At 43.1% G+C, this 13,377-nt stretch overlaps 1 protein-coding gene and 1 long non-coding RNA gene across 4 annotated transcripts in view; one reads left to right on the top strand and one right to left on the bottom strand.

Moving 5' to 3' along the window:
* Nucleotides 1–13,377, top strand: part of LOC132219980 (uncharacterized) — a 295,739-nt gene that overhangs the window by 223,030 nt on the left and 59,332 nt on the right. The gene's annotated exons all lie outside the window — the stretch shown is intronic.
* Nucleotides 4,246–8,011, bottom strand: TMEM74 (transmembrane protein 74). Of its 2 annotated transcripts, none has more exons than XM_059671905.1 (2): nt 7,886–8,011; nt 4,246–5,855 (listed from the first exon to the last, which is right to left on the bottom strand). In XM_059671905.1, the coding sequence occupies exon 2, from the start codon at nt 5,473–5,475 to the stop codon at nt 4,561–4,563; it is 915 nt and encodes a 304-aa protein (XP_059527888.1). In that variant the 5' UTR covers nt 5,476–5,855; nt 7,886–8,011; the 3' UTR covers nt 4,246–4,560. The 2 variants fall into 2 exon arrangements, with proteins under 2 accessions (XP_059527888.1, XP_059527889.1); XM_059671906.1 differs by having other exon boundaries at nt 4,246–5,628; nt 7,886–7,981.

The following is a 13,377-nucleotide window of genomic DNA, read 5'->3' as shown; positions in this document are numbered from 1 at the left end:
AATGTACCTAAACTTGCACACTAACAAACATAAACCACAGGAGCACTCTCAAGTGTTAGCCACAGATTTGTAAAAAATCAATTTTACGTATTTAAATAACCTCTTACTTTTTACAGTGTCAGTGTGGGAGTCAGGCAAATTATTTTCCAAAGCTTATGCCCATAAAAGTTGAAGGAGAGAATATTATAGTTCTATGGGCCATAAAATGATATAGCTAAAAATCGGCTGAAGGACAATGTGTTAATTCTCATGAACCCTTTCATACTGGGAAAGCCATTCTAATTCTTCTCATTATAGTCACTCTTTATGTCCAGTTCTTGGAAAAGTAAAATTCCATTACAGAGAACTGTGAAGACCTTATTCCTTTGTCACAGTGGAATCTAGTTGGTAGTATTAAATCTTGCTGACTAGGTGAACCATTGGTGAAGGTTGTGAATCTCCTTTGTCAGACCACATTTTTGTCATCGTAGTAACTGCCACAAAAGAATCTGACCTTCAGACTGAAAAACCTTCTCCTAATAGATCTGGGAACATTTTTTATTTCGCTTTAGGTGATTCATCTAGGTAAGGTTTTGCATGTGCCTGTCACATGTGAAAGATGGTGGTTGAAATGTTCAAATCCTCTTGCCTAAAATTTTTACCTGTCATAGAGAAATAACAAAATGTACAGTCACTTGGGTTCAGACCCTTAATTCCTGATATTCAATGGGTATAATGCTCACTCACTCATTTATTCGTATGCCTGGAGACAAAGGTAAGGCACACATAAATTTGGAAGGGCAGTCTCTTTGTCTAAATTTGCACCTTGAAGGACTTGTTTTGGCACTGGTCCACTCAGTCCCTAAAACAAGTAAGTCTGAGAGGGATGGACTCAGGTATTTTAAGCAGAGAGCAGAGCATGTGATACTGATTGATATCAAGGCAGTACCTTGTTAGTACAGGATCAAGGGGCATAGTAGTCATGGGTAAGAGCACCCACAGTCACCAAGCACTTCATGGTTCCAAGCAGTTCTGTACCCTTCTAACTGATAAGTCAGCTGGGACATGGAGAGCCTAGAGAAAAAGACATTCTTTTTATGAGGGGTCAGTACATGGTGTAGTACACGGTCTGCTTCAGATGCTCCAAATGGCTGGAAAGGACATACAATGTCGCAAAGAAAGCACTTCAGCTCTGCCACAGGCAGTTTGAGGTCCCCTAAAAAGGAACCGTTTATGAAAGTCATGAAGAGAATTAAACTGTCCATTAGTAGCATGGAGAAATGGAGAAAGACAGCTTTCTTTCTGGTACTCAACCCTTTGGGCTGCATTACTGAACAATGAGCTGCCTTCCCTTAAGATTAGGAAGGTGACTCTGAACTCAGCTTTCTGAAACCTGACACATAAATTAAAGGCCTAAACTACAGACCTCTGAAAAAAGTTTTGTTTTCCAGGTCTGGTAATCAAAACTCTCATAGATAACAACCAGCACCATGTTGAAGAGAGAGGTGTAAGGTAATAACTCTCCACGAAGGACTCAAAACCAACACCACAGCTATGGTCCACTCAGTGTCTATATCAATTATTACCTGATCTTGACAAAGTACTTCTAAGTAAATATTTAGAGCCCCCCAAAGCCCTCTTCATCAGATTGGAAATATGTCTAAACTTCAGGGGTTTTAGTTGCCTGTGCCACCATCATTTTAAATTTAAGTAATCTTCCTTGGGTCCTTTTGGTGTAATGGTCTGTCCTCCTATGATTTAGAACCTTAAAAATGTGCCATGTAAATGAACATACTTAAATAATGTTGAAATAAGCATTTATTTACTACATTTCAATTTTAAAATTAAAAATATATATATATCTCTTTTAGGTCACATCAGAACTATATATCATTTGGTAGCACTGCAAGATTTATGAAATGCTTCCAAATGAAAAGCTAAAAAGCTTTAGTGTTTTTCTCCTTTATTGTCAGTTTTACAGAATTGAAAAAACTCCCTAAACACTCGATTCTTAAATTTGTTCTAAAATAAACTGAAAATCAGGCTACACAATTAATTCGATTTAGTCTATGATTTGGCTAAATGAATCTTGCTCATCAATTAATAAAAACAAAACTCAGCTGATCCCACTTAACTTCTATGAATAAACATGTATTTTCAAAATGTATTTAAAACAAAAACAAATAGCTCAGACCTACTCACTCAGCCGAGCAGATCATTCCCTGATTGCCTCGACATCGTTCAAGGAGGGCCCTCAAGCAGGCGAAAACCTGACAACTTATAAACCTTTAGAACATGCAACTTACACCACTGGTAAGCTGGCCTCAACACAAACCACAAAATGACATGAGATTCACAGTAAAACAAAACGTTTGTTCAAAAAGCACAAAGAACAAGCAGTAGAAAACAGAAATCATGTACAGCTTGTCCCAATTCTTCCTGAATCAATAATAGGCTATTCTATAGGGTAACTGATCTCTAACTTCCTCCAATGTTCATATATTTCTTGTATTTTTTTGCCTAATAGTGTTTTCACATACCCATCCTCTCTATTTTTTACTGTCCTCTGATCTTCCCTTTTGTGTTTCCCCTTAACCCTTAGTCACACACTGCATACTTATCAAATCCATTTGACACCCAAGAGCTCATTCATATAGAAATCCTGACTCACACACTCTGCCAGCCAAAGTCACCCACGTATTCCACAGTCCTCAACAACAAAAGACAGCAGGCATTAGGCTTTACAATCTGCAAAGAAATCACTTTCTTACTTCCCCAAGCCTGCCCTCCCACCCCCAACCCCCAGCTCCAGTCCTCTTTCAGAATGACCCCACTGAAAATGGTAACACAGTACTAGAAGCCACAACAAATCCTCCCGCATGAGGTTGGAACCATCTCAAGGAATAATTGCAAAATTCAAGATCTTTCTGAGGCTGCACTTCCTGAACCACTACCTTAGGGCAGATGATGTGTTAGGGTGTATACTGGGTGTTTTGCCACATTGCCCATCATGCCTCTCATAGGAGCTTCCTGAGCTCAGTCACTGAGGGCTTGGATATAAGAACTCAGAGTGATGCCTAGACCATTGTGATGAGGGGTGCAGTTCCCACTGATTCTCCATTTTAATTTTTTGTCTATGGGTTTTAAGGACTGCTGACATCCTGGGGCAATGTCTCATTGCATGGCCTAGAGCCAGTAATACATGCTTCTAGGCACAGTCCCCAAGTCCAGCTACAATTGTATTGGAAGTTTTCTCCAAACAACAAAACATCAGCTGGGAGTGTGCCTGAGCCAATCATGACTCAAACCTGCCTAGATGTTTGCATGTCTGGAAATATTTTTAAAATGTCTTACGAACTGCCTCTCTGATGTGAGAGCCAGGAAGGACTTCAAGAGCATGGGTAACCAGTATCATAGCTAAACCGCAGACAAAAAATGAAATTTATATCAGCCAGTAATTTTATTTCATCTAGAGAATGGGCATGAGACACTGGCTATTATCTGGCATTACCATTATAGGTTAAATTCAGATTGATCTCGTAATGATTTATATAATTTCCTTTTACTAGAAAGTGTATTCTAGTGACTTAATTACCACTTCTGAGTACAGGGGTAATTTTAAATATATGCAATTTATAGTTTAAAAAAATAACCAACAATCCTCACTTTTTGAAACATTCAAACTCAAAACCCTATATTTTATAGTGTAGCCAAATTATAGGAAGAAAAACATATCAAAAAAATGAATAAGAAACTTTAAGAATCCTATATAATAAAAGCGTAATATGCTGTGTTTCAACCAGTCGCTGTAACACCCACTGACCACCAGGGGGTAGATGCTCCAACTGGTAGGTTAGGTTGCTGCTGGGATCTGGCTGATTGGGCCTGGGTGGGATGTCCCAACATGCCAGGGAGCCCTCCTGCAGTCCCTCCCCGGCCCGGCCCTCATTGGCCCAGATCAGCGCAGGCTGGCCAACCTCCTGCAGTCCCTCCCCAACTGACCCCTATTAGCCCCAATCAGGACTGGGTGAGATGGCCCCAATTGGCCCAGATCACTGGCCAGGCTGAGGGACCCCACCTGTGCACGAATTCGTGCACCAGGCCTCTAGTTAACTATAAACCTTATATGATTAGTGCTTAAGCTCTTTTTGACAAAATTGATGTCTACAATTGATCTGTGTATGGGAACTCCTAGTGTCCAAAGAATAATATCCTATATCTTATCAAAGAAATCATTTGTACACTGGGCCATTAGAAATATTTTGCTGGAGAAGTATAAGTTGATGGCCATCACAGATTAATCTATCTCAGCTCTTTAGAAGGACAGGTGTAGCTGAGTGTAGTTTCTTAATGCAGCTTACATGGATTTTCTTCTAAATAAAAAATACGTGGAGAACAAAAACACTCACAGGCTGTTGGTTTGGGAAATCAATTTTTCTTTCCAGGCAAAAAAACTGCACTGTTAATTTTAAGAAATGGGGTTTGTTTTTGTTTGTGGTTGTGTGTGTGTGTGTGTGTGTGTGTGTGTGTGTGTTTTCATATAAAAAATGCCAAGGCAGACTCTCAAGTTCACAACCAGAGTTAACTCTGTACAGCCAGAGCATCTTCCTCTACCAAGGACAGCTCCAGGGCATTGTCATGACTGCTGGTTTTCATCCTGAAGCTGAAGGAACCATAGAGTTTTGCAGATTCTTTGGAAGAGGCAAACCTGTTGCGACGGTACAGCTCCCCCTTCCACATAGACATCATTAGCAAACAGGACAAAACGACCCCCCCAAGAGTAAGCAGGCAGAGCCCGGCAATCACACAGCGGTCCAGATGCGCCCCCAGCCTGGCGCTCTCCTTCTCCAGGCGCTCCATCTCCCGAGCTGCCACGCTGTTGGGATCCACAGTCACTTCCCGTGGGACGATGTAAGAGATGATCACCAGCAAGATGCCAGTGACCAAGAACAAGACGGCGCTGATGAAACCATAGTCTACGGACTTCCCTGAAGACGTGGCTTCCGAACTCATGTCCTCTTCATCGTCGGATATCAAGGAGATGGCAGCTTCGTGGGACCACTCGTTGGGATTTCCCCAGCCAAGGTCTCCCTGGTGATTACTCCCTTTGGCTGAAGGGGAGCTCTGGTTCCTCTGCTCCAAGTTCACATTCTCGTCCACGTAGGTGAAAGAAGTTTCTAGTTCCTGGCTGCAGCAATTGCAGACTTTCCGTTCTGCTATTTGGTGATTCCCTGAGCTGAGAGGTCCTGGTGGGAAGGAGTTTGGCTGGATCACGCTGTCTTGCAGAGAGGGAGAGGGGGAGGCTGGAGAAGGACCAAGTTTAGAGCCTTCCACCTCGGCTACTCTTGGCGGGGACGTGCAGTGCCTCTGGCAGCAGAGAGCAGCTTTGGTGGCTGCTGCGTCTGCCTGGTCAGCTGGAGGCCCTCCTGAACCCCAGTCCACAGCATCACACCAGGCTGCCTGGCCGCTCTTCCTAGCAAGATGGTGGGGCTCCATTGGAACTACCCGGACATCCCCCAGCAGCTCCCAGAAATTCTGCCAATAGCAGCACAGAGAAGAACCAACTAAGGCTGCACCACCAGGAGTGCTGCTTCGGAGGCCCCCATCTCCTTGGCAGCCACAGTGTTGACACTTCAAGCCCAGGTCGTCCTGAAAGGGGAGGGAAAGCAGAGGATGTCTAGTAGCTAGAAAGTGTGAAAAGGGCAAACCCTCTGATTTATCACAGGGATTAACACTAGGAATCTCAGGTCAGGGAAGAAAAGGAGCAGGGGGGAAGTAGCAGTGTCTCTGAAGAAGGCATTGCCGTCACCAGGCCAAATTTATCCAAGGATTCACACATCTCTGTGACAGGATCCCTCAATGAGAAGGCAGGCTTCCTGTGCAGAGACACAAATGAGAAAGGCAGGGACCTTTTTTAGCAGAACTGCTGATTTTCTGGAGAACACGGGAAGCACAGAATTCTCAACATTTCAGTTAAATTATAAGCATTTACCCTTTCTTTAATTCAGAGCAGATTCTAACACAGATTAGCTTTAGCGCATCACCACGGGTGAACGCATATGTCACTATCAGTTGGGCTGTTGGAGCTGGGGCTCAGTATTTTGACTGTGTAGGTGAAAGACGGCAGCTTAATCAGCCACCTCTCCTAATCTTGCATGGCATGCGTCCAATGACGCTGGTCACACAGCCCCGTATTTACAAGACTCCAAGCTTGTTCACTGTGCTTCCCTTCTTAACCCATCCCCTGCTGCTACACGAGGGCAGCATGTTATGGACCTGGAAGTATGTAGACAACATGTCTCATAGTGTGATCCCTGCAAATACGCCAACCCACTCCTACACACACACACACACACACACACACACACACACACACACGTGCGCGCGTGCGCGCGCACAAGCACACCTCTGCCTGCTCCAGGTACAGGTTGACTACTGCTGCTCACTAACTCTGCGTGGGTCTGAGTTCCTCTCCCTTTGCAGGTTTTGCTACACAAGTGCACAGGATCTTGACTAGAAGATTTACAAACCCAATCTAGAAGCAAGCTGACAACAAAAGACGAATTATAAACCCACAGAGTCAGGGTTCGGTTGAGGCAAATAGGTGAGAAGCAATTTCCAAGGGTACCTCTGGAACTTCGTATCCATGACACTCCTTCACCCCCAGCGCAGCAAGGGACCTTCCTGGGACAGAACTATTAAGTTAAGCAGAAAACTATGTGCCCATCTTTCTCTGCCTCTGACATTTTTCTGAGGAATAAAAATTCACTTTCTAAAGTACAGAGGTTTCAAAGAAAATAAAGCCCCCAAGTCCAGGGTAGTAATTGATTTAACCCATGGCTTGGGGTTTTTTATGATTCAAAATCCACAGCTCCAAGAGCTGGTAACCCACACAGAAGCACAGGTAAGGCTAAGGTCAATCTGACAACTCACTTAAAATATGGGAGAGGAAATCCACACGTTTTCTGCTATACATTAGCTTTTTTTAAAACCCACTTTCCTTCTATTTTTGGAGTTTCTCTGCAGCTAAAACAAAACAAACAAAAATACACCAAGTGCAGGAAAATCACAACTGAACCAGAGCTTTCCCTGAGCGAGTGGACAGATCCCTACTGCAGGATCCCTCAGTGAACGAAGGGATGTAAGGAGTTTGATTACTGAAAGGAGAAATCACCTCGCAGGTCGCTCAGACATTAGGCACCCCGATGCACCTTTGGCACAATGAACTCATCGCACTGGACTACTTGGGATAAAATCGGCAAAGTCCCTTAGGGGGCTTGCAATTTATAATAACAAAGAGGGAGAGAAATCTCCACTTGATTCCCTGGTCCTACGTCTGTCTATCTTTTCTTCAAAGAGAGACTCCTCTGGTTCCAAGGGCGATATACTAGCCTTACAGTGGATTTCCTTTGCAGCTCCTTGATCCGGGGTTTCCATCCTCGACGGAGAAGAGATAATCCCAGGAGACCTGCTAAAGGCTCTTTCCAGCCCTCCCTTCCCTTTCTTCTCTCCGGTTTAAGAGCGCAATTGATAAAACTGCACCTCAAAGCAAGGAGACAGCAATCTCCCTCGTCTGTCGCCATCCATTAAAGCATGAATATCTGCGCTGGAACTAACTGACACGGGCGAGGCTGGTCTGGGGAGGGCGACCTCGGCATGCGTCCTGGGAGTGCTGTGCAGGACCGCGCGCTGCAAGCACTGGGCAGCGAGGCATCAATCAATTCATTCCGGGTGAACTCCGCACCCTCGGGAAGCACCAGGGCTCGGGCTGCATTTGTTCGCCAAGTACCCTGAGGCTGGGCAGGCACCTCGGGCAGAATGTGGGGACGCGCTCCCCTGCTCCGCCAGGCTCCCGGGGTCCCTCCCTCGCTCCAGTGCCTCCTCTCCTCTGTTCTCCGCCACTCACCTGCTTGGGCCACCCAGTGCGGCTGCAGAACCGCCCTAGTCCCTGTGGGTTCCTCGGGAAAGTCCGCGATCACCGCCCTGGCACTTGTAGCCACCGCACGCCGGAGCTCCTCCGGTGGGCTGCGCCCCTGGTGCCAGAGGGGCGGGGCGGGGCGGGGCGCTCCCTCTAGCGGAGCATCCCGGGAGATGTAGTCCGGGGGCGGGGGTGGGGCTGCCTGCCTCCCTCAGGTCTGTTCTCTCTCCCACCTCCTGGCTTCTGCCCTGCCCTTTACCTCCACACTCCTGCCTCCTAAACTCAAGGCGGAGTCCCCAGGCTCAGGTGTAGCCACAGGATTATGGGGGAAGGAGTGTACATTTAGTTCCTACCAAAACATATGCATATTTTGTCTGATTTAATAGAAAACATCTTCTAAACTAATTGGACTTTACTAACCCTTTTATAGATGAGGAAAGAGGCTTAGAGGAATTATATGCCTCACCCAAGGCTTCAAAAACAATAAGTGGTCGCTAATAAATTGTATCCAGGAACCTGTTTCTAAAGTCATTACCTTGCCCACAAAATCAGGAAAAATGTGGCTATTGAGGATAAGAGATTGTCCTGTTCACCTTCGCATCCCCTGTGCAGGGTCTGGTATCTGTTGAATCATGAACAGCAATGGTACAAAGTAACAATGGACATAAATAGCACATTGCCAGACTCTCCTCATCACTTTAGAGGCAGGTACTCGGCTTTTTGAAAGTTGGCCTAATGCCAACTCGACTTGTAATCCAGAGAGGATTTTGACTTTTATGAAAAAAAGTGAAAAGCCAGAATAGCGGTCGGCATTTGTTTGCAGCAAGCTGTTACAGAGGCAGTACTCACTGGTGAGTGAAACAACATGGTACACATACTATTTCTACTCTATGTAGGCTGTGTATTTATCACATCATTCCTTTTACTATGTTAGTGTTATTTTAGGTTTTATTTGGTATGATTTAGTAGGTTATTTCTGAGATCTGGGAATGCCCAAAAATGTTCCCCATGTACATTAATGGTAATTACTTCTTTACTTCAGGCCATTTCAGCTTACAAAAGGTTTCATAGGAACATTCTACTTTTGGATAAGAGGGGTGGGGAACCTGCACATTAACTCATTTAATGCTCACAATTAATTTTTAAAGTCCTGTGAAGATCTGTTTTACAGAAGAGAAAACTGAGTAGCCCAAAGTCATACAGCTAGTTAGTGCTCAGCAGAGGTGGGGCATGAATCACAACAGCTGCTAAGTCTTAGGCAAACTGAATGAATAGAGAGAGGACCAGAAGGCAAGAAGACAAAGGGTTAGAAACAAAAGAAATTGGAGGTTGAAGCTTCTGACTTGTGACTTCCACATTAGGACAAAGGAATTCCTTGGGGTCATTAATTAACCTCTTTTTAACCAGAGTGGACTGCAGCAGCCAAAGGAAATGTGTGGTTTGTGGATCATCTCCAAGTTTTCACCATCTCCTTTGGGGTGATTCTAGGGTTATTGATTGCTTTCATCCAAGGGGAGCAACAGAAGGGTTATACTATTTATAGCATTTTGCTATTTGTGAGCGGCTCAGAAATTCTGTGGTTGCTTGTTTTCAAGTGGTACATCAGTCACCTATAGTGATGATTTTGTTGGTTTTCTTTTATATTAATAGAACCCATAGTCTCATAGTTCCAGGGACTTCCCAATCCATGCCCTTAAAAGTCTTTTTCCCCCTGTGGCTCTCTTTTAGCAAGTTGGACCCATGTATTTTGTAAATATGACATGTGTATTATGGTTTCTTTTTCTTTACTCGTTACCCTGTTCTACAGTGTGAATATCCTTCCTCCATTTCCTTGTTCTCTCCACTATTCAAGGACGATCTCATCCAGCCAGATTCAGTCTGTTCTTAGGACTGTATATTTAAAAGGGAACACAGAGACACCATAGGGTATCTAGAAGAGAGCGGGTAAAAAGTTGAAGAAAATCTGAACTCACATTAGACAAGGAGATGCTGAAGGAACTTGGGATATTTAGCCAGAGGAGGAGACCTAGAGGAAAGGGAAAACTAGCTTTAAATAATTTGAAGTTTGTAAAATAGACAGAAATTGTATATCATGATTAAAGAGGGTAAAAGCAGCCAGCCGGTGTACCTCAGGGGTTGAGCATCAAGCCATGAACAGGAGGTCATGGTTGGATTCCCAGTGAGCGGGTTGGATCCCCAGTTGGGGCAGCTGATCGGTGATTCTCTTTTATCATGGTTGTTTCTCTTTTCCCCTCTTCCTCCCTTTTTCTGAAAAGGAAAAAAAAAAGAGGGTAAAAGCAGAAAACATAACAATAATAGAATTTTATTAGTCCTAATTGTTATCACCTTTCTTATACCAACTCTATAAGGTATCCAGTATTACTGTACCCATTATATAGTGTAAAAATTGAGGTTTAAAATGCTGTCATCTCTTTCCCAAAGTATGAGAACTAATAAATAACAGAGCCAAGATTCTAACCTTGGTCTGTCTGATTCCAGAACCTGGATCTCTTCACTACCACGCTATACAGAGCAATGCTTCACAATCCATTACTTAATAGGTGATAACACTTAATGCACTGGAATAAACACAGGAGGTTTCTCCTGGTCACAGTTCTGATGCTGTGGCTATGTCAGTCCTGGCAGAACAGCTTAGAGGGCAAATGAATAAATAAGCCAGCAAATCTGTGATACACTGTGGCCCCTGAGAATGACCAACACAGGGAAGGTCTGGATAGCACTGTCAGATTGAATAAGGAGGCTAATTTGGGGCTGAATATAAGGAAGAAGCTCTTATACTTCTTATATTTCGTGTTCTTATCATTCAAGATTTGGATAGCACGATCAGATTTAATAAGAAGGCTAATTTGGGGCTGAGCATAAGGAATAAGTCCAAGTTGTCTCTCTAAGAACTTGAAATAAGATGTCTTATGAAAGTGAATTCTCTATTACTGGAGAGAGAAAAAAAATAAAGAAGAGCCATTTATTAGTGATGTCATAGGAGGGAGTCATCTTGGTTTAGAGGACCTTTGTAGTTTCCCTGCTGTTACATCTCTTTCATGAGCCCTTGTCCTCCAAGCCAGCCCCCAAAGATTCTGCCTCTGATGGACTTTGCTAGGACTTGTCTGCACTGATATTTTTAATATTTATCAGCCACCACCTTGTGACTTTTCTTGTATGTCCAGGTGATACCATTGTAATGAGCTAGTTGTTAATAATAGGAAAGGAGCAAAGGGGGAAGCCCTACATTATAGGCACGTCATTTGGGCAGTTTCACTAGGAAGCTGCAACTTTACACTCCCCAGGGAACCTCCAGTCCATTCCCTGCAGAACACCGCGGGGGGGTAGGGTGTGTGTGTGTGGGGGGGAGACACTGGACAAAAGGGAAGCTGGGTGCATGCTCAGTGAGTGGGGGTGACATAGGGAAGATGCCTGTCAGTCAAACCCGGAAACAGATCATTAGCCAGAGGGGGCAGAGTTACTAAAAACCTGTGAAATTTTGGGGATACATAATCTCAGACAAAGGAATTCTCAATCCCTTGGCTCTTGTAGCTCTTGACTCTTGGCTTGTGGCTCTCTTGCCCATGTTCCCTTCATAGCTGTGGGCCCTTCGGAACCCACAGACAGTGAGCTGATAAACTGCAGCAGGGAACTAAGCTGGCCTGGTACTGGATTGGACTGTGTCCCAACATGGAACGGAAATTCTGGGCAACATCTCTAATCCTATGTCTGCGGAAAGCAAAATGGGACTTCTTCCTTGGTGAGATGAAGGGAAGTAGAACCTTGGAAACTCAGGGGTTTAATTCCACAGAAATAAAATTTCCTGCAATAACTCATCCTCTCTTGTGAGTCTCAGAAAATTCCTTTTCTTGTGATATTGTGAGAAACCTACATCTCCCAGAAACAGGTGGGGATAAGGATCGCTTCCCACCTGTAACAGAGGTGGCTACTGCATATTGTTTAATTTCTCACTTAGGAACCTAAATGTCTAAGGGAAATTGTAAGCTCCTTAATGTCAGTATCCATGGATGAAATATGTTATTACCTCCTGCAGAAAGTGCAGTGTTTCTATTGAATAGAATGAGGAAAATGACAAGACTGAACTGAGACTAGAGATGATTACCAATGTTATTCTTTCTCATTTCTATATATAGTACACTTGACTGTCTACATATTTTTGAGCATTAAAAAATATCAACTCTGCCAACATACTACAAAATAGCCTTCAAAGTCTTGCAGAAAAAGAATAAATGTGGCCTGACTGAACTCCTGAAAGGAAAAGCTCTGCAAAAATACCGCTTGTTCTCTCTCTCCTATAAATCCTTGTCTAAAACTTTCCTCAAAATCTGACCCAAGAACTTTTTCAAAAGTCTTTCTTGCTCAACATCTCCAACATCAGATTACTCTTCCAATTGGCATTCTAGTGGCATAATACATTTTTATACTGTCATTTTATATCTATAGAAGTATGCCATGTATATTTTTATTGCTTTTGATGTGGTCTCTCTTCCCAGATAAAATTTAAGCTGCTTGAGAACCAATATATTCTGCCTGTAAATTTAAGGCTACACATGGGCATGAAACAGTAAAAAAAAATGGACAACAGTGGTTCCTTATTCTATGCTTACAACATGATTGACACTAGTAAAATGATATTAAAGTCTAAGTAATGATTCTGAGCTTCCATACTTTTAATGTATCTCATATTTTTTCTGTTATACTCTGTGAGAACTGGGAAAATAATCATGATCACATTAAGTTAATCAATGGAAAAATAGATTCTGAGAAGTAAATTTATCATGTGAATCAAGGGTAGTGGAGGGACTTTTAACTGCCTTTTATAATGATGAATGAGGATGCTTTCCAGTTTTCTCTCTTCAGTATAATCATGACTGATTATAAATGAATATTCTTAGTGAATTTGGAGTTATCAGGGAGGTTGGGAAATAATTCTTAGAATTGTCTGGATAGAGGCCCAGTCATATAATGGGAATAGTACAAAGAATATGACTTACTTTGTGTCCCACGCTGGCTCTTCTATAAGATGGTAGAAAGAGCCGAAACCGGTTTGGCTCAGTGGATAGAGCGTCAGCCTGCGGACTGAAAGGTCCTAGGTTCGATTCCGGTTAAGGGCATGTACCTGGGTTGCGGGCCCATCCCCAGTAGGAGATGTGCAGGAGGCGGCTGATCGATGTTTCTCTCTCATCGATGTTTCTAACTCTCTATCTCTCTCCTTTCCTCTCTGTAAAAAATCAATAAAATATATTTTTAAAAAAAAGATGGTAGAAAGAAAAATAACCAAAATTTAGAGTAATGAAGATTGCATTTACTATCAAAATTTTAGGAATGAAAAATCCTATTAGATGTAAAAGTTTTCTTTAAATAATAATACTTACAGTGGCCAGGCAAACATGTTATTTAAATAGAGTGGCTGGATACAGACAATAGGAGTGAGGGAAGACTGTAGCCAAATTGAGAGC

Source organism: Myotis daubentonii, chromosome 17, assembly GCF_963259705.1.
Source record: "Myotis daubentonii chromosome 17, mMyoDau2.1, whole genome shotgun sequence".
NCBI classification, from domain to species: Eukaryota; Metazoa; Chordata; class Mammalia; order Chiroptera; family Vespertilionidae; genus Myotis; species Myotis daubentonii.
This window is presented reverse-complemented; position numbering and strand designations above follow the sequence as displayed.